At 39.7% G+C, this 21,776-nt stretch overlaps 1 protein-coding gene across 2 annotated transcripts in view; it reads right to left on the bottom strand.

Annotated features, from left to right (window-relative positions):
* TBC1D4 (TBC1 domain family member 4) overlaps positions 1-21,776 on the bottom strand; it is a 171,449-nt gene that overhangs the window by 48,438 nt on the left and 101,235 nt on the right. For both annotated transcript variants that reach the window (XM_057707441.1, XM_057707442.1), the window contains exons 2-7: positions 18,793-19,380; positions 16,930-17,019; positions 13,811-13,915; positions 6,444-6,576; positions 1,634-1,725; positions 1,241-1,351 (exon numbers count right to left, since the gene is read on the bottom strand). In XM_057707441.1, the coding sequence (XP_057563424.1) occupies positions 1,241-1,351; positions 1,634-1,725; positions 6,444-6,576; positions 13,811-13,915; positions 16,930-17,019; positions 18,793-19,380 (1,119 nt within the window). The remainder of the gene's footprint in view (positions 1-1,240; positions 1,352-1,633; positions 1,726-6,443; positions 6,577-13,810; positions 13,916-16,929; positions 17,020-18,792; positions 19,381-21,776) is intronic.

Here is a 21,776-nt window from a genome sequence, read left to right as displayed (position 1 = left end):
ACCCCACCAACCAAACCCTCAAACCAACCATCACTGTGACAGAAGAATCATCTCTTTAAAGTACCACTCCGATCTTCTCCTGCTCTTACTTTTAATGACAAAGTCAGGTCTAGTAGCACTTAAAGCTCTTCATCATCTTGCCGCTGCCTAGCCTTCCAGCCTTAACTCCCCATCAAGCCCCAAGCGAACCCTAAAAAACCAGAATGTCCTTGGAGAGCCTGCATGGAGTATGCTCAGTCATGGTCACAAAGTTACCACTTAAACTTTGTGCTCAATGTTGCTTTCTTAAAACACAATTCCTCAACTGTTCTGATTAGAAAACTTTATCTCCCCTGAAACTCCAGCTCCACCCCCACGAAAATCTCTTCCTCTTGAATTCTTTCATTCTTTCCTCTACCCTTACTCTTCACTCCAGCTCCAAAGTAAACACGTAGCTACTTCTGTGTTCACGGCCGCATTCTTCTAAAAAGCCATCTTTCTGCCTCTATTATATGTATCTATTTACATCTGCATTCCCTTCTGGATTATTTGAGCTCTTCTCTGTAGGCTACATCATTATTCATGTCTTTTTTTGTCACCACTGCTTGGCTCATAGAAGGTCCTGTAGAACTGCTTGTATAATAAATATTTAAGGAATCACTTATCACACGATATGTGATTTGTTTTGAATAGAGTGAAATAAAGACAGCCTGAATTAGTATTATCAAGAGGTGAATATGTCATGATTTCCTTAGATGTTGTTGCCCGTGGTCTTGCTTTATCCACATGCAGCTGGGAACATATTCTAAACCACGTGCACAAAAATATCATCCTTTAGTTTGCAGCCAGGGTAGCTGTTTCCATGACATTACTGTGTCCTTTGCATGTTTGCTCTTTACCTCTCAAGGCTGTGTAAGTTTTTAGTGAAACAAGATATTCATATGAATTTGAAATAAAATAATGGATTAATGTTACTAAAAATGTATGTTGGCTTTAAATCACGAGCATTTGTTATTACTGGTTTTCTACCAAAACTCACAATTTTTTTACATTTTAAAATCATCACTATTTTATCTCAATGTGCCAATGTTTCCTACAATTTTCTATAAAACTTCTAAAATGCTGAGGGGTAAAAAAAGACTACTAGGGCTTAGCCCTAAAGATGAGAAGACAGAGGAAAGAAACTCCTTTTACATCTTCTGTGATATTCTGACTGAATATATGAAAAAAATAAAAATAGGTCAAGGAGAAAACATCTCACCGATGGGCCTTCCCCAATATGAATGTGTGTCCTCTGCTTGGCTTCACACAGCTGCCTCAGATGTAAAATCACAAGTTCGTTTTCCTCCTGGTCATTGACTGCCTTCATTTTCTGTTGAACACACAGACCAAGAGCACATTATGGCAACACAGCTTCTATGGTTTTACTTTACTCTCATATAGTTTTATCTGTCTGGCAGACAAACATAAATAAAGCTAAGCATTTAGCTGCTCTTAAAAACAAAAGTAGCAGCGGCATTCTAGTCACTATCAAATAGTACAGTAGGATATCTATCTTTAACTTCAGATGGAGAAATGGAAAAAGGAACTCACAGAAACAGGGTCCCATGCTCACTCCTTATATCTTATTTGAGAGGACTCTAAATAGTGTTACCTGAACTCGTTCAAAGATGTCAGCCTGCTCATTATCTGTCAGGGATGAGAGATGCCTCTGTATCACCAGCTTGGCTCTTGGCGGGTAGAGACCTACGGGAAATGATGGGGATTGGTATTAAACAGATTCTAGCCACAGAGATCAAAATGTATATGTATGTGTGTTTGTGTGTGTGTGTCTATAAAATAGAACTCATTGCAGCTTGTCCCTTCACCAGCAGGCTCTGAAGTTAAATCTTTTCAAAGAGGTGTGGTCCTGCCTACAACAATCCTTGGAACACTGCAATGAAATGATTAAAACAAAGTGGAAAACCTCCTCACCAAAACCAATGGCCCTTGTCAGTGATCTTGAAGTCACACTTATTAACGAAAAATGTCTACATAATACCAAATCAACAGCATAACCAGATACCACTGAATATACTAACAAACGTAGCCACCTTAGAAACTCATAGGTGAATACCAACCTTGGCCAAAATCTCTATGCTTAAAACTTGACATTTAAAAAGGAAAGAATAACTAATAATATTAAAAAGTAGAGACAGAGCTTTCAGGAAGCTCTCCCCCTCATACAGGTGTTGGTAATAAAACTTCTAGGACATTATTAGTATCTAGGGACATTTTTAGTGTTACTATTTTCCCAGGACATTGTTTACCTCTTTATATCATACTATTTATATATCTATTGTACTTCTACATATAATTTATATTAAGTTCTTGGGCAAAAATTTTTTCCATGAAAACATTTTTGTTTTTATAAATTTTTTACAGGGGAAATGTAATTCATATTTACAACGATGCACCTGACCATCCATTTTTCTTCTATGTGTTTACTGGAGTATAGTTGCTTTACAATGTTGTGTTAGTTTCTGCTGTACAACAAAGTGAATCAGCTGTATGTATACATATATCTCCATATCCCCTCCCTCTTGAGTCTCTCTCCCACCTTCCCTATCACACGCCTCTAGGTCGTCACAAAGCACCGAGCTGACCTCCCTGTGCTATGCAACAGCTTCCCACTAGCTATATACTTTAGATTTGGTAGTGTATATATGTCAATGCTACTCTCTCACTACGTCCCAGCCTCTCCCTCGCCCTCTGTGTCCTCAAGTCCATTCTCTATGTCTGTGTCTTTATTCCTGCCCTGTCACTAGGTTCATCAGTACCATTTTTCTAGATTCCATATATATGAGTTAGCATACAGTATTTGTTTTTCTCTTTCTGACTTACTTCATGTGTATGACAGATTCTAGGTCCATCCACCTCACTACAAATAACCCAATTTCATTCCTTTTTATGGCTAATATTCCATTGTATATATGTGCCACATCTTCTTTATCCATTCATCTGTCAATGGACATTTAGGTTGCTTCCATGTCCTGGCTATTGTAAATAGCATTGCAATGAACACTGTGGTACCTGTATCTTTTTGAATTTGACCATCCATTTTTAAGGAAGAGATCTCCTTTACACAGTTAGGGGTCCCTTATAATATTGCTACTGTACTTTGATTAGAAAGAGGATATCTAGCTACATATAATATTTAATGAATGTTACAGGTAGACTGCACTTTCAAATCCCTAGGAGAGACTCACCTCAAAATATATATTGTTTTAAAAGAACAAGAATTCATGTCATGATGGTTACAATGTGTACAGTGCCACCACTGGACCTGTTTTAAACCACAGTATATAATGGGACTTAGAAAGACGAAAAACTTCTGAAAACTTCTGAGCTCTGCCTTTCTTTGTGCAAGGTACAACAAAACGCTGTGAAAATCTCTGTAATCACGTGCAGAAACACTACAATTCACTTCAGTGGTGTGATGCCACCCTACTACAGCTTATTATTTGCTGACAAAGTCTCCTTCAGAGGCTCCTTAGGCAATATATTAAGAAACTGATTCACATGATTTTTTTGTTTCGTTTTATGTTGTTTAATATTCCAGCACGTTATTAGCATGCGTAGGAGGATAAAAGATTAATAAGGGGAGAAGTAAAGAGGGTGCTGACTTTAAGTATGTAACTAAATCTATGGCCCAGGAAGTTTCTTTAGTCCTATTTCAGGGGAGGAATTGCAAACAGCTGGAGTGTATTTATTTTCAAATTATGCATGCTCCCTACACCGCCTCCAATCTGATTTGACTTCCTTCTTCCCCGCCCTCCGTTTGGAGTCACTGGTTAGTGAATTAACGGATCCTGAGAGGTAAGTACATTATTTAGCCCTCATGCACGTTATTTTAGGAAAACCCAACTGAGGATAATTGTTCCATCTCTACAGGGCTCAACATCACTTTAGTTTCACACTCTGATCATTGAGAGACGGTCCCCTTAGACACTGCCTCCTGGATTCACTTTGGTCCCCAACACGGCTGGTGCTGCTCTTCCCGGTCTAAGTGGCAAGGCTCCCTTGACACGGGCATAGACGAAGAGAACTCACATCAGCATAGGTATCTCCTCCCTTTCTTTTTTTTTTTTCAGTAGAAAAAGAACTCCTTAGTAATGCAGCCAAAGGTATCGACAGGATTCTATAATTCTGAGTAAGTGATATGAAATACTAATATCTAGACACTTCTAAATATCTTTCTTACTTTCCATTCCTATGAATTTGTGCTGAATCTGAATGTGGTCCTTTTGCCAGCTTTATACTTTGTACTTAAGCCTAACACGAGTTTAGAATTCACACCGTTATCTTCCCCAGATGAGAACAACTCTTTGGGAAACACACTGATGCCAAGGCTTCAAGACAGCTTGCTTCTGAAAATCCTGGCTTTCTGATATTCTTTCCGCAAGAAGCACCGAGATGCTTTGGAAACAGATTGAACACGTTCAAATCCTGGTTCTTCCCCTCCTAAGCAATGAGGATGTGGCAGTTATTACCCACTACGTGTCTCAGTGCCTGCTTCCTCATGAGTAAAATGAGGATTAAAAACAGTACCCATCTTGCAGGATTTCTATATGGATTAAGTGGGCTAATATATGGAAAACACAATAGAGCCGAGACACAGTACGTCTTATGAGAGTATCTGTGTTACTGTTATTCCTTTCTTTCTTGCTATCAGAGCACTGCCCAATCTTACACCCTTTGCCCAATGTCAAAGGCAAGGGTAAAAAATCCTATCAGAAGGTGTTATCCAAGGCCTCAGGAAAAGAAGCCTGTGTGAATCTTTTCCGGTCCACACGAACCCTTCCTTTGCTCCCTGCAGATACATGCATACTTTGAAGCTGGGGAACCTTAAGTTTCTGTCTCTTCTCGATCTTGGAAGAGACCCAACTAATTCTGGATGTATAATTTGCATTCTCTTTCTTTACAAAGGTCTCTAAAACTATAAATTTTTTTTCAGAGGACTGTTTCTTTAATATGATTTGCGTAATTTCCTACTGGTGGTTGTATGCTTTTCTTATAGATAATAACAGTCCTTACAAATTCTGAACAGCCATCTGAGATCTCCTCATGTGCTGCTTATCATCTGACTTTCAAGTAAGCAGTTGTTATGTAAAAATGTTAAGATTCTATGAAGTCAAATCTGTCAATGTCCTCTTTTGGTAGTTTCTGCATTTCTGTGTCTTAATAAAGGCTTTCTTGTTCAGGGACAAAATAACATTTGCACTTTCTTTGAATGATTTTAGTATTTTGTTTGTTTACATTGAGGACTCTGATCCATCTAGAATGTATTTTGAGTAGGATAAGTGGGAGGAATCTTTGTCTCTTTGGATAGCAAGTTGATCTAACACCATTTCCTGAATCATTCAGCCTTTCCTCCCAGATTTGTAATATTCTCTTTACCGTACACCAAAAAAATCTTCCAGTTTTGTAAAGGTTACATATATGTTTGAAAATAAGGTGCATTCTGTAAAATTATAATTATAAATTTCAAAATTTGAATATTACATTTAAATAGTCCTTGTTCACACGTTGAGTGGATATTCAATAAATACGGCTGTTCATCATCAATTTTGCCATGTGCCTATGAGTTTCCTGCCTACTGAACAGATACAATAATTTGCACTTACGATGGCTAGTCCATTGTCTGCTTTGTTCTTGAATCCGCGCTCTCCCCATCAACTCTAACACCTATTGTACTGAATTGCATTTACTTGCTGACTCGTCTGTCTTCCACTCTAGACTCTAAGCTTCCTGAAGGCATAGTCCACATCTCAATCATCCCTGCTTGGCACATGGCAGATGCTTAACAACTGTTTATCAAATTGTGTGTCTTCCCTGGCACAGTAAGAGACAAGGAGAAGAAAGGGAAACTAAGTCAGAATCACCTCTCCCTCACACTACTCCCCCCCTCCTCAAAACACATTTTTAAAAAAAAACTTGCGTTATGACATCATGTCTATTATTTGTGTGTTTTCAAACATCCCTCAAAAGCCATGCAAGTTTCATTCTTGTTCTAAACCTTTAGGAAAAAAAGAACACATTATCAAGTGAGAAGGGAAAAACAGAAAGATTTAAACAGTCGCTATTCTGGAATGGTTTTGCCTCCCCTCATTCATGTAACAAATATTTGGTCAGTTCCCACTGTGCACATAGCAGAGTCTTAAGAACTGTGGGAAGTGTAAGTTCCTCCCTTGAGTCTGCCTTTGGGGAAAAGTGTAAAAAACACAAAAGAAAGACAAAGAAAGAGGAAAAAGAGCCAAGCACCTAGGAGAGACTGACAGCACAAATGTGACTGGACATGAGAAATGATTCTTGGGGCTCTTGGTTCACCTCGAGACAAAGAAGCATTCAATGACAGTAGCGACTTTCTCGCTTCCCCAAAGCCAAAGCAAACTCCTCTTTGCCAAGGGCGACTTATACTGTACCTTCAATCCTTTCACAGAGCTTATGCAAAGAGTGCATAGGGCAGGCCTCGCACAGCTTAATCTGGGTCTTGGCACTCTGCAGGGCAGCGGCCGTACTGAAAGCCTGCTTCAGAGTTAGCATTACCTCATCAACCTACAAGAAGAAACAAAATCCAGGTCTATAAACGTTTGCTTTCACGGTAACACATTAAAAGCCCAGCAGCAATGTGAGACTTTACTGATGCTGACAAAACGTTAATAATGGAATTTTGATGACCACAGAGCTGATAGAGAGAAAATATTAAGTCTTGCAGTTAAACCTTCAATTAATTATACATAAAATTGAAAACTGGATGAAACAGGACCATTTTAATGTGTATAATAAAATAATACTGATCTGTTAGGCGAATGACATTTTTGAATCCCACTGAGTGCTATGCTATCACAGTTAAGGGAGAGTCAATCAAGTTTTCAATTTTTTCTTTTTTAATTTTATTGGATTATAGTTGTTTACAATGTTGTGTTAGTTTCAGGTACAGAGTAGAGTGATTCGGTTATACATATACATACAGTCCTTCTTTATCAGATTCTTTTCTCATCTAGGTTACCATAGAGTAGCGTTCCCTGTGCTATACAGTAGGTCATTGCTGGTTATCTAAGGTCTTTGTTTAACTAAAGTAGTTTATCAGATACAGATCTCTTTGGAAGTTTTGTCTGCAATACTTAGCGAGCAGCAAAATAAGTTTAACAAATCACTTGTGTTAATAGGTATTTTATTTACTGTATCTTTTTGGATCATTTTTAATGAACAACAAGTGAACATGTGTTTAACCTAAGTTCTGGGGGAAAATGAGCTCAATAAATAATGATAGAGGAATTCTATGGAGGCTACTGGTCTTTTCTCTATAGCTTCTATTTATTATCATTTTGCTTCTTGATTTGTGACACTGTGAAGTTTTGGCATCGTGCTGTCTAATAGCTGGGTCTCACCAGCAGCTTGAAAACTGCCAGGGAGTTTCTTCCTTGCTCTTTCCAATGACTCAGTCAAGAATTTGGAATCTAGCATTCTGGTTTCCTGGCTGTTTCTTTGAGGTCAACTGACAGCTCATCCTCCAGGCATTGTCAAGCCAACTTCCGGCCAGGTCTCCTCCTCTGTGGCACAATCATCAGTGTTAAAGTGTGGTTTTCTCACCCACTGGAGAATTGAGATCAAAGTCTGAAACCTGCATGGGGAGCTGTGAAGTACCAGGGCCTCATCCAAACTAGCTCTGATATTCAAAACCATTTACCATGCTTCGTAAACCATGTTTTGCTTTATTCTGTTTTTATTGAGGTAACACTGTTTTATAACATCATATAAGTTTCGTGGGTACAACATTTAATTCAACTTCTGTTCACATTATAGTGTGCTCACCACCAAAAGTCTTGTTTCCATCTGTCCCATTACAATTGATCCTCTTAACCCATCTTGCTCTCTCTCCCACCCCCGATCCCTCTGGTAACCACCAGTCTGTTCTCTGCATCTATGTGTTTGGGGGTTCTTTGTTGTTGTTTCATTGTTGTTTGTTTGTTTTTATACTCTGCATGAGTGAAATCATACGGTATTTGTCCTTCTCTGTCTGACTTATTTCACTTAACAGAATACCCTCAAGGTCCATCCATGTTGTCATAAACGGCAAGATTTCATCTTTTTTGTGGTTAAAAAATATTCTGTTGTATGTGTATATCTGTATCACCTCTTCTTTATCCATTCATCTGTCAATGGGCACTCAGGCTGTTACCAGATCTTGGCTATTATAAATAATGCTGCAATGAACATGGGGGTGCACATATCTTTTCAAATTAGTGTTTTTATTTTCTTTGGATATATATCCAGAAGTGGAACTGCTGGATCACCTGGTAGTTCTATTCTTAATTTTTTGAGGAACCTCCATACTGTTTTCCATAGCGGTGGCACCAATTTACATTCACACCAACACAGATGGCCAACAGTGACATGAAAAGATGCTCCAAGTCACTAATTATTAAGGAAATGCAAAACCACAGTGAGATATCACATCACATGTGTTAGAATGGCTATTACCAAAAAGACAAGAAGTAACAAGAGTTGGAGAGGATGTGGAGAAAAAGAACCCTCGCCCACATAAACTGTTTTTTTTTTTTCTAAAAAGACTTTACCCCCTTTCCTATGGCCTGGTTTAAGCAAAAGCTATCATTTAAAGGGTTTAATCTGCTTCTGCATTTGAATGTATGAAGAATCTGAAATAAAAAGAAACTTTCTTCTTCTGATATTACTAAAAGGAAAGCTCAAGCAGCAAGCAACCAGTCACTATTCAGTTCTGTTTTACTATATAACCAACTTTTTAAAAGGCTTATGGCTAATTTCACATCATTCCATGTACAGAAAATGAATCATTCATAACCTGTTCTTTTATACTATAATTAAAAATAAAGACTTCTAATTCTCAAAAATAAAAGCACTACATGTTTTCATGCCTTTGCATTTTCATTTCGTTTGCCTTGTTATGTATTCAAAAGCAACTTCAATGACCTATGCAGATGTTTATTTCTCTCTTTCTTTCTTTTTTTTTGCCAAAATGAGAGATTGTTTTATTTGTCTTAAAGCCACTTGTTCATGGAGAATCGCTCTTAGATCTGGGCAACAGGAGTGCCATATTTTAAAGGCCCTCATTCCCCAAAAAGTGAGGCGTCTGCAGGGTAAGGGGACTGCTCCTTGTAGGCCACATTCTGAACTCCTGGACCCAAGAATTCCGTACCATGATGGCCGTGAGCCTGCTCTCAGGGCCTGCAGAGCCCCTTTCCCTGGTTTACCTCCCTGAGGGCAGACAGCACCACTACAGTAGGTACTTTGAGGGGCAAGGAATGGCCAATTAGCTATTAGGCAAGGGCACCCGTATGCATACCTGTGAGACCTCTTAAGATGCAGGACAGAGCCAGAAGTGGGAAGAAAAGAGGGGCAGGGGCTGGGGACCAGCTCTCCTGTACAGCTATGCTCTGGAGTATTCTTCCTCTGTTTCCTTGTTTCTCATTTACCTAAGGCACTAGAAGGGGTCAGTCATCTGCTTAACTTTCACGTAGGTTTATTATTTGTTGTTTGGTGATACAGTGTTGTAAAAGGCCCCCAATGGAAGTACTGAACTTCCATGTTTTCTTCCCTATTTCTAGATGAAACAAGAGGTCATTTCAACGGTGACTGAAATGTGGCTACCAATTTCTCTTAGCCATACATATTACTAAAAACTTTGACTTCTAAAATTTTAAATGTTTTACTTTTTTTTTTTTAATCTACCATTTTTTTCCAGATGGCCTATAAATTCTCATATGGGATCAGGGCAACTAGAAGTTAAATTAGCATACTATGTATAACTTAATTGTTTTAGTTTAGACTCAGCAACAAAAACATCCTAGGCAGTGTTAAAAGGTTAAAGGTAAAGGAATGGGTAAAGATAAATCAATCATATGGAAGCAAAAAGAAAGTATTCTTAGTGTGACCATCAGGCAAAATTAAATTTCCAGAGAAAATTATGAGATGGAACAAAGAAAGCCCATGTATGACATTAAGGTGAAAATCCACAATGAAGATAATTCTCATAAAGATTTATATACCAGACTTGGGTGTTTATGTGCTTTAGAATGAGAATCACAGAACAGGTAAGGACTTCAAAAGATTATCTAGTTTATTAGGTATCTCTAATCAGATTATCTCTGATTCTCTGGAAAACTCTACACTCTTAACCTCATTCAAATCCTGGCTCTTGGTACTCCAGGTATTGGGGGGTTTTGTTTTGTTTTATTTTTTTGGTTATACTTTCCCTGGATACTGATATATGCATCTGTGGATCTGTGGAGTTCTACTTTTTCTTTGTTTATGAAGAGTAGTCACTTCCATTGTTTTTCACACCTTTTAAACCACTTTTGGAGAAAGCAGAAATGATATTTTCCAGAAACCTCAAGAGTTGGTTAAACAAGTTTAAGCCACCTGCCTTGGGCTATTTTACAAAGGAAGGGAGGGAGGGAGGGAGGAAGGAAGCAAGGAAGCAAGGAAAGAAGGAAGGAAGGAAGGAAGGAAGGAAGGCAGGAAAGAAGGAAAGAAGGAAGGAAAGCAGGGAGTGAGGGAGGAGCACTGAGCATCTAAACTTCCAGGGTAACCCTCCAGGGGCCAGCAGAACTCTATACTGTTTATCAATTCATAGCAATTGCTACAAGGAAGCAACAGAAAACACTAGCTGTGTATTCTCTGTATGGAGTAGATAAGTCAGCATGTGAGGTTTTGCAATATTTTGTCTTTCACAACTGCCAAGCCACATCAATCATAACACTGCTTAAACCTGCACTATTTGACTGCTTGTTTTATTCTATACATCAGCTGCTTGAGCCATCCTCCTTCATACAGGAAATTTACACTTAATTTTTCCTCTAGCCTGCAGTTCTGGTGCCTCACCATTCAGTTAAGATGCTTACTGATAAAAGTAGAGTAAACAGGATTTCAAAGATTTCCGCATAGCCCTGTTCTTAAGAATAACGATGCCAAAACTAAGATTCTGATGCAGCTTCAATGTCATGTGAAGACATTTTTAGCCAGTCTAGTCTGTTGCCCTAGTCACAGAGCTTCTTAAGGTGGAAAAATGCAGCATTTTCCCAGACTTTCTACTCTGATTCCCTGTTTCACAAATTCATTCTCCATGCATGAGGGTAAAATGAAAATACTAAAATATACAAACAAAACAAAAGCCGTAAAAGAGGTTGGAAATCAGAAGGTTTTACAATTTTCCTCTTGGTGTAGGTTATCCAGTAATCAGAGATTAACCAGCACCTAGAAAATGATTGCCTGCAGTTAACAGTAACAACCCTTTAACGCTTAAAATACACTTAACAAGCCCCTGCCATGCTAGAAGTTACTGGTGGATACAACAACAATAAGGACCCTCCCAACCTTGTAGGTTTCACAATCCAGGGAAGTCGAGAAAGTTATGTGAACAAATAAATAAGATAAGGGATTTGCAGGAACTTAGAGATCTATGAACAAGGTGCACCAAGAGCACTGAGACAAAGCAACTAAAGGAGTCAGTTCCTGCAAAAGCCTGTCAGAAAGGCTTCCTTAGGAGGTGATCTTTAAACAGGGTCCTAAAAAATACATAGTAGCAAAGAAGGTAAAGAGGATTCAAGACACAGTAGAGCAAAGCCAGGCCTGCTTCCCATCCAATGAAGCCGCCAGAAAGAGAATGTAAAAACAGATAGAGACGTACACAGCCTCCTTGTATGGTAGCCGGGTGGACCCGAGGCTGGCATGGTCCACTTCCTCACCTGATGGTATGAAAGCAGCGAGCCCTGGCTCTGGCCTCCTTTGACAGGCAGACCCCTTGCTCCATGCAGCCAACAGTGACCCTGCCACTCACGCATTTCCTTGACCTCATGTGTCTTGTGCACGAACTATCTGCTGCTTCAGTAGCAAGCCAAATAAAAGCAACATCACACCAGTAGTCACAGCAGCCTCTGCAGTCTGGCCTAGAGACAGCTGAGGACACGGAACAGCTTGTATGAGGACACAGTTATGAAAGGGCAAGCTTTCCAGTGGGCACTGGAGAAGAATGAGGAAGGCCCCTCTACCACGCTAGACAACCTAGACTTTGTCCCTTAACAAGGAGGCATAAACTGGCTTCTAGTGAGAAAATTTTGTGAGGAGAAAACTATAACATAAGGTAAGAAGCGGAGAGGTGACGATTAAACCAGTGGCTGTGACACTAGTTAGGACACTAATGCAATAGTCTTAGTAAAGAAGGTGAATGGTACCAGACTTAGGTACCAGACAAGAGGAAAAGGAAGAGAGATGGATATAAGGGACATTTCTACCTTTGAGTTTATAGGATTTGGTAAACAAGTGGATACAGATGGTTCAGGAGAATGCACTGTGGTTTCTAGATGGGAAAGCTGCTAAAAGAAACTGCCAAAATAAAATACGGGATATAAGACAGGTTTTGGACAGGTAGGAGAGCAAGGATCTGGAACGTGGTGGAAGAATCAGCCTTAGACAGGAGGAGAGATAGAGGAGGAAAAGAGGAGGCAAGACTGGGGCCAGGGATGGCTAAGGAGTCGGGCAAGATTACCCGACATTCTCATTTTCTACCTAACTCGGTTGGCATTTTCCAGGGTTGTGTCCTTGGTTCTTTTCGGCCTTCTCTCTTTTCCTTCCCCCCAGGTTCTCATCCAGCCCCATGCCTTCAACTATTCTTTACATAAAAACTCTCAAATGTCTATCCCAAGCCCTGAACTGAGCCTTTAATGCAGTGGTCACCTGGACATCAACATGTGGCTTTTTCGTTGGATGGCTAACTACCTAGAGTGAGAACAAAACTCAAACGGACCTCTCTTGAGTAAGAACCTGCTAGTGGTGGAATGCTATATTCCCTACTCAGAAAGTGTCTTTGCACCAATTCATTCCCATTTCTTCACTACACCTCAACTCAGTGTCCACACTGGGAACGTGGAAGAGTTAGCAGGAAGGAAGGCACCCTGCATCCTGGCTTACTCTGTATCTAAGTCCTGTGCGTGCTTCCCTGGCGAAAATCATTATGGGAGGATTTTATGTCTAAAGAAATGCTTTGCTTCAAAGAATGGTAATATATACATCTAAAAGTTTGTGTTAAAATGGTTAAGAGAGATAACACAAGTAGAAGAATAAGTAAAACACTCAGGGGAAAACATCAACATATTTTTAGTCACTTGGACCTATTTCCAACTTTGCCTTACATAATATTTCTTTGCAAACTCTAACTGTTCCCATTTAAGATGGGGTGGGGTGAGGGAGTGGGAGTGTTGGAGAGAAAAACTGACTTTCAAATTCCAAAGACAGAAAATTAAGGCTAAAATGAGACCGTAAAGAAAGTATTTTTAAAATGAGGACATTATATCTCAATAAAAGTTCTTAAAAAAAATATGAGGACTTGGACTGATGATATAAAAAGGAAAAAACAAAATCGTTCTCCTCCCTGTTGAAATAAACATTATCTACTCTGACATGGTATAGCAATTGAGAGAATAAGAGGACTTCTTTATCTTCTTACACGCACAATGGAAAGAGTAACAGTTCTTCTCCTATTATTAGGCTTTTCCTACCTTTTAAAAAATACTCCCAATAACATTTCCAAATTTGTTAAACTCAAGAAAATTATCTAGACTTAAAAATTACCATGAAAATTTGTTTCTGTTTTTCTATTGTGGTGTTGCTTCAAAGGGCAGAAGCCTACGCCCAGATACCCTCTTCTTTTTCCACTGATGGCGATTCTGTGAGGCTTGGGTTCATCAGAGACAAGACTCCCATCAGCCAGAGGCGTGGGCAGGAGCCCACAGACAGCAGTCACACCACTTACCAGAGATTCACTGGCACACTGGAACACGTAACAGATATACTGGCTCAGCCCAGGCTCCGGCAACTCCCGACAGATGAAGCCAAAGTGATCAACATGCTTTATACCCTAGAGAAGGAAGCAGTGCAGTGTTTACGGGATTATGTCCTTTTAACCAACCCTATGGAAATAGTTCTGTGCTTCCACACTTCCATAAATTTCTCCTTCAGAGCACTGTGATAGGGGACATAATATCAGAGCAAACTTATATGGTGGCCTTTTCATACATAAAATAAAGGGTGAGACCAGCTCAGATTGCTTTGCTTCTGGCAAACACTCTATGACTCAGGGCCACAGGAGGAAAAATATGATGACATGATCCACTGTCTCTTGTAATAAAACCTCTGCTCAGTGTTTGCAAGTAATGGAGTTTTCAGTCATCTTTGCAGGGGGAGTCTGATGATTCATCATAAACCCTGTTCTTGTTTATATGAGGCTAAGAATCATAAAAACTGACAATGCTCTAATTAAATGGCATGCCATTCCCTAAAGCATGCATAAAAAATACTGGAATATCTGTCTATTTATAGACATTCAGGGAGCCACGACTGTTAGAAGATGAATCCATTAAAGAAATTACTGCAGATGTCAACTATCCAAAATGACAAAGCTGTACTTCCTGAACACAGGCTAAATAACCTCGGTGACACTTAATAAAAAATTCTGAATCATGTGAGAATTTCAATCGCCCTGAATACACACACACCAATTAGTAGACAGCACCTTGTTATTTTAACAGACAGCACAGTACTTTGAAAAGCCGAAATGACAAAAAATTTAAAGTTGTCCTGCAATCACCTAAATCACAGCGAAAAGAAAACAGACTTTGGAGTCAGACAGATCTGTGCTTCAGTCTTGGTTCAACCAGTCTACCAGGTATGAGATACTGCGCTGCGTTGCTAAAAAGTATCTCCGAGGTTCCATTTCTCATCATAAAATAGTAGTGATGGCGCCTCTTCTCAGAAATTTTTGAGATTTAGAACTAAGAAATATCTTAGTTCCTGGCATGTTTGATAAATGGCAACCACTAAATGGTAGTAATAAGCTCAACCTATCCAATGGATATGGAAAAAGGAAATCAACTCTGATAAAAAGAAAAAGTGTCAATAAGGAGGAGTGAGGTTACAGTCCATGAGGGTAGAGTAAATTCTGTCTGATGTAACTCATTCGTGATTAAAGAGTATCTAGCTTGGTACTAAATGGGAAAAATGCACAGGACCTCATTAGCTCAGCGAGTTTCCAGGCAGTGGTAATGTTTCCAGGAAAGAAAACCACTCCCTTACTCTTCACCCTTGCCAGGGACACCATTCTACCGATTTTGAAAAGAGAAACATTTGTAGGTGTGTGTGTGTTGAAAAGGATGCCTGCTCCCGAATGCAGCCACCCTCCATCAGTGCAATTGTGCGGAAAGAAATAACAGGAGTTGGGCCACTCAGTGAGGAGCAGGGGTTAATAACCTGACAATTATTCTGATCAAAGGCCTTTGCACAAATTTTCCTCTTATTTTTGTTTAATTTTTTTCCTGCAATCTTAGAATACAAAGCTTGCTTTAAAAAAAAAAGGAAAAGCAAAAATCTGGTTTGAACGGCCAGTTTTATATATTTGGTTTGGCTGGTTCTTCCCCCTTCCTGTTCAGATGTTCAACGAGCAGTGCCAGTTTTATTACTGGGAGGCCTGGGGAGGGATGGGCTTCTCTTGCTCTGGGGAACAGGAACTCCACTGGTTTATACACTCTCTCCCCAACACCTAGCCTAAGGCCCAATGTGTAGAAACATTCATTCAACATTTATTGAACACCTAAGCATTAAGCTCTGTCTTAACACATGTTATTCTCTGATGCCCTACAGAATAAGGCACCTGCCCTCACAGAGCTTATGATCACACAGGGACCCCCAGGAAACATGTAATTACAAGAAGGCTTAATAAATACTTTTTTCAGTTAAAGTGAATAATCTTCCTATCAAATTTTTTGTCCTTTAAATAGGAATTCAGAAATTTGCAATATATTCTTCCTATAGTGAGATGCTCCCTCTCTAAACTACTAGAGTAGAAATTTTTATCTTCACAACGTAATTTTAGGTCTCCATATAACAGCACAAATATTAAAATACTAGAAGAGAAACCACATTAGCTGAGGCTGAGGAGAAATTAACAAGATGTACAATAGCTTATCATTTCCAAAGGGAAGAATGTCAGGATAGCATACCTATGGCAATGCTAATTCCAAAATTAAAAATTTTTTTTTAAAAAGTCTGTTTTTCAACATTAAAAAATAATGGATCTTGGCAAGATCCAGGCCCCTGAAGGTATCTCTAAGGTACACGTGCTGGGAAAGAAGTTACTGCTTCTCTATTCCAGGGACCTTCTCAGAGGAGGAGGTTACTATTGTCAACCTTCCCATATTCAGATTTAGATACTCCCTCTACTCCAACATCTTCAGAAATTCTTTCTAGGTCTGCCATATATTTAGGTAGCTTTAACACTTACATAGATATTCTAAATTATTACGATGGCACTTAGGACACTACTTTATGCCTAATATGACCTTGAGCACAGAGCTGTGGAGAATATTTTTAAAGCTTTCAAATACATAGTATGATAATTAACAGTACATAAAAGGACAAAGATATATATGAAAACCTTCCTTTCAAATTTAGCATTTACATTAATAAACTTGAAAGTACTAGTTCTCCTTTTTTCACCTGCTACGGTATAAAGGGAAAACATGACTCAGTGATGTCCACAAGACCCACTGCCCAAGATTCTGAGGAACACTAACTGTGAAGATATTTTCAAAAGAACTCACCACCACAAGAATTCCTTCTACCACTTTGATGAAGTGAAGCTATGAGGAGACAGGGTTGACAAAAGTGAGGACAGTATTACGATACTGAGGGACCTGGACAGGATTTTGTTACTGGCTCAGACTCAGACACATGAACACTCTTAGTTTAAGGCAAATCTATTTAAAAAAATGTTTTTTAGAATAAAATTTTAAAGGGTTTAAAGCCCAGTTATTTTGTTAATTTAGAAACAAGCCTTAATTGGTTTCTTCAAATACTATAACCTACTTCAATACATACCTGGGAACAAGAAGAGATATCTTTAAAATTCTTCTCAAGCACAACTGATTTAGTGTCTGGACTGATAAGGTTGATCTCAAACCGTCCAACCTTCAAAATAAAAACATTCCAATTAATTTCAACTTACAAAAAACCTAACAACTGACTTTACAACTTAATATCTGACTAATAATACACATTCAAATGCTCTAGCCTAGATACACACATTCACATGTGTGTCGACATCCAACCCAACCAAGTCTACAACCCCAATTATCAGCTGTCTGAAAACATTTCCTGCTTTCATCTAGAAATCATGAAATTTAAGTTGGTCTTAATTTACAAGAAACTATTTTTTTTCCAAAGTAGAAACTGTTGTCTTTTCAAAGAAATGCATCCTTTCCTGGGTCTTCCCTGGTGGCGCAGTGGTTGAGAGTTCGACTGCCAATGCAGGGGTCACAGGTTCAAGCCCTGGTCGGGGAAGATCCCACATGCCGAGGAGCAACTAAGCCCGTGTATCACAACTACTGAGCCCATGTGCTGCAACTCCTGAAGCCCACGTGCCTAAAGCCCATGCTCCACAACAAGAGAAGCCAACGCAATGAGAAGCCTGAGCATCTCAATGAAGAGTAACCTCTGCTTGACGCAACTAGAGAAAGCCCCCGCAGCAAATGAAGACCCAACACAGCCAATAAATAAATAAATAAATAAAAGTATTTTAAAAATGCATCCTTTCCTCGCTTTATTTCTAAAATTACTAATTAATTATAATTTATAATCATACTTTCTCACAAATGATCAACTAAGATATACTTGAAATTGGGCAGATTAATATTAAAATTTTTTAAATAACCATTTAGAAAAAATTAACACCACGGACTCTGGCTACCTAAGACAAAAAACAAATCAAATAGCCCAAACAAGAGAGGAAACTCAGTTAGCATATCACCAAAGAAAAGACTATAGACACTTTAATTACATGCCTAGAGTTATCAAGAACAAAACAGAGCAAAACAACCATGAACTTCTGATAAAGCAAATATTACACACTGGGACTGTTTACCAAGGTACACTGTGCAATTTCCTTCTCAGGGACCCTTTGCAATGGGATAAAAGGACAGTCACTCTTTTTTGAAGAAAACTCAAATCTTGAGGAAAACTCAAATTAATCCTCAAAGCTGAAGGTTAAAGAACCTCTACAGGGCATTGTTAAGAATTAAGTTCTTTTAAGTGGAACGGGACATTTTCTACATCCTGTACAACTTCAAAAACTACTTTTTAGAGTTAAGAATTATGTTTTACACCTAAAACATAGCTTGCATCCAACCATTTTAATAACAGATACAATTATCAGGCCTATGATCTTTCTTTAACCTTCTCTTTTGTGTGACAGAGTAAACTGGTGTATTCTCATCTGAAAAATACGCCTATGAGTCTCTGAACTTTTTTTCTCTCTCTAGAAAAGTCTCTTTCTCCTCCATGAAGATTCACACTCTTCCGGATTCACATCTTCAAACACTTCATAAGATTGATTTCTTTAGTCATTAAAAACAACGACATGTATTTAAGAATCAACCTGCTGGTGATGCTAAGAGTAACCTATTCTTATTTCCCCACCAACCTTCCGTGATGCTCCTTTAAGTGCTTCTCTCTCTTCCTCTCCCTTCCCTGCTCCCTTTTTTCTTACATTCCCCGTCTGCCTCTCCCGCCTTCACTATTTTCCTTGGCTCTCTTTCTCCACCCGCCTTAACTGCTTCCCAGGGGACATGACAGAAAAGTTGGATGCGTGCAGATGGAGGACCACAGGGAGGGGCCGGCCGGCCGGCTGCTTGCACCTAGCAAAGGATGGGGAAACAGCCCGAGAGCACGCGACCGGGGCAGCACCTGAAACAGCATCGTTCTGTTCTTCTCCGAATCCGAGGGCTGGACGTGGCTGGGCGCGCTGGCATGCCTCCTCCGCGGCTGCGGTTTCTGGCTGTTCTCGTGAACTCTCCTTTGCAGGACACCGGTGACGCTGCTGCACCGAGACCGGAACGCCTGCTGTTCCTCAAAGCCAGAATCCTCCAAAATCCGCTCAGGGAAGCAGGCTCGAGAGCTGGACGGCCCAGGCTGGCTGGGCGCGGAGGGGAAGACCGGGTGGGTGTCGGCCACGCCATCCCCTTCCTCGAGCAGAGCGTCGGCGGGGGAGGCGGGCGCCTGGGCCTCCGCCGCCGCCGGCTCCTCGCCCGCATCCGCGGCGCGCGGCTCGCCCTGCACCCGCAGGCGCTGCTGCTCGTGCAGGCTGAACTTCTGGATGCAGTCGTCGATGAGGCTGGACGGGGCCTTCTTGTGGGTCACGGTCACCTTGCCGCAGTACAAGACCTCGAACTTCTGAGAGTTGTAAAAGGCGTCCTCGTTGTCTTTGCTGGGTTTGGCGTCCTCTTTCATGGCGGCTTTCGATAACTGCCTTATGCTGCTGATAACATCGGGAACCTGGAAAAGAATTCAAAAATCCTCGCTTTAGTCGAATATTTAGAGATCATTTATGTTGACCTAGACCTGTTATTATCACACAAAATGCGCTCGCATCCTAAATGATCAAATACAGAAAGTAACAGATCCTACATAAGATAAAGTGTAAACTGAAATTACAGTACTGGACACAGATGATTTAAGGATAAGATTCAAATTTCATGATATCACTTTTATATTGTATTTTCCCCCGTTTAAATGTATTCATTTCCCAAAAACAAAACCATGAGACTATACGGGCCACTGCAACCTTTAATAAATCATCATAATATAGCCTTTGAGTACTTTTAAGAGGTATGATAAGGGATCAAAAGGTTAAAAATGAAATTTAAAAAACAAAAGTGTAACATGCTAAGGTACCAACTATGACTGAGATAAATAATTATTTAATTAAATTATTATTAGTGTCAGCTGAAAGGAACTAAAGTTTCAACAGTGAGGCTAAAATTAGCTTTCTGGATGAAGAGATTAAAATCCAGACACCCCTCACCAGCATTAGCCGTCAGGGAAAATACAACTTTAAAGCACAGGAAGATACTATTACACACCTATTAGAATGGCTAACATCAAAAAGACCAAGTGCTCAATAGGATGTGGAGCAACTGGAACTCTCACATATTGTGTGCAGAAATGTAAAATGGTACAACCACCTTAGGATTTTGGCAGTTGCAGTTGCTTGGGGATCAAACATAGATCTACCTCACAACCCAGTCATTCCACTCCTAAAGATTTAGGTGAAAGCTCTGAAAACATAAAGGTTTGTACACAAATATTCATGGATGCCTTAAGTCACGATACCTCAAAACTGGAAACAACCCAAATATTCATCAGCAAGTGAATGCTTACTAATTGTCAGGGAAATGTAAAGCAAAACAATAAAATATCACCTTACACCTGACAGAATGATTATCATCAAAAAGATAAGACACAACAAGTGCTGGAGAGGATGTGGGAAAAAGGAAACCCTTGTGCACTGTTGATAGGAATGTAAATTGGTGCAGTCAGCATGGAAAACAGTATAGAGGTTCCTAAAATATTAAAAATAGAACTACCATAGGATCCAGCGATTCTACTTCTGGATATATATTCAAACGGAACAAAGTAACTCTCTTGAAAAGATACCTGCACGTTCACGTTCATCACAGCATTATTCACAATAGTCAAAACATGGAAACAACCGAAGTCAGCCTCAGTGTCCATCAAAGGATGAATGGATAAAGAAAATGTGATAAATATTATTTAACCAGAAAAAAGGAAATCCTGACATTTACGACAACCTAGATGGACCTTGAGGGCATTATGCTAACTGAAATAAGTCAGACTGACAAAGGCAAATACTGTATGATCTCACTTATATGTAGAATCTTAAAACACACACACACATACACACACAAAACCTCACAGATAAAGAGAACAGACTGGTGGTTGCCAGCGGCAGGGAGGGAGGAATGGATGACGGTGGTCAAAAGGTACAAGCTTCCAGTTATAAGATGAATACGTTCTGGGGATGTAATGTACAGCATAGTGACTAGAGTTAATAATACTGCATTGCGTATTTGAAAGTTGCTAAGATCTTAAAAGTTCTCCTCACAAGAAAAAAATCTGTAACCATGTGAGATGAGTGATGTTAACTAAACTTATGGTAATCATTTTGCAATATACACATGTATCAAATCATTATGCTGTACCCCCTGAACTAAATACAACACTATATGTCAGCTATATCTCAATAAAACTGAAGAGAAAAGTGAATAGATAAACAAAAGGCGGTACATTCATACAAAATGGAATACTACTCATCATCTCTCATCTGGTTTTCTGCAATAATCCTTTAACTGGTGTCCCTTGCCCCCTTCAATCTACTCTCAAAAGTAAAAAGGATCCTTTTTAAACTTGTCATGTTGCTCACCTGCAAATCCTCCAAGCTCCCTGTTCCATTAAAAGACAAAATCCCTACAACGTCCTACAGGGCCCTCACCCTCTGCACATGACCTACATATAGATTAAAAGTGCACTGTGGCTACACATCTTCCATGTGACCTTCAGACAGTCAACTTGGATTTTGTCTTTTCATTCTCATTTCCTCTGATCTATTCCTCCCACCTTCCCTCTCTCACTCACTCTGCTCCAGCCACACTGGCCTCCTGGCTACTCTTTGAACATGCCAGGCACACTCCTCCCTCAAGGTCTCTGAACTCCAAGCTCCTGCCCCAGATACCTAGACAGCTCACTCCATCTTGTTTAAATCCATGCTCCAATGTCACCCTGAGGCAGCATCTGTCCCCTACCCCAAAACACACACACACACAGACACACACAGAGCCAGTATTCCCCTGGAATTTTCCCCCATTTTATTA

Source organism: Hippopotamus amphibius, chromosome 14 (genome assembly GCF_030028045.1).
Source record: "Hippopotamus amphibius kiboko isolate mHipAmp2 chromosome 14, mHipAmp2.hap2, whole genome shotgun sequence".
Classification (NCBI taxonomy): domain Eukaryota; kingdom Metazoa; phylum Chordata; class Mammalia; order Artiodactyla; family Hippopotamidae; genus Hippopotamus; species Hippopotamus amphibius.
This window is presented reverse-complemented; position numbering and strand designations above follow the sequence as displayed.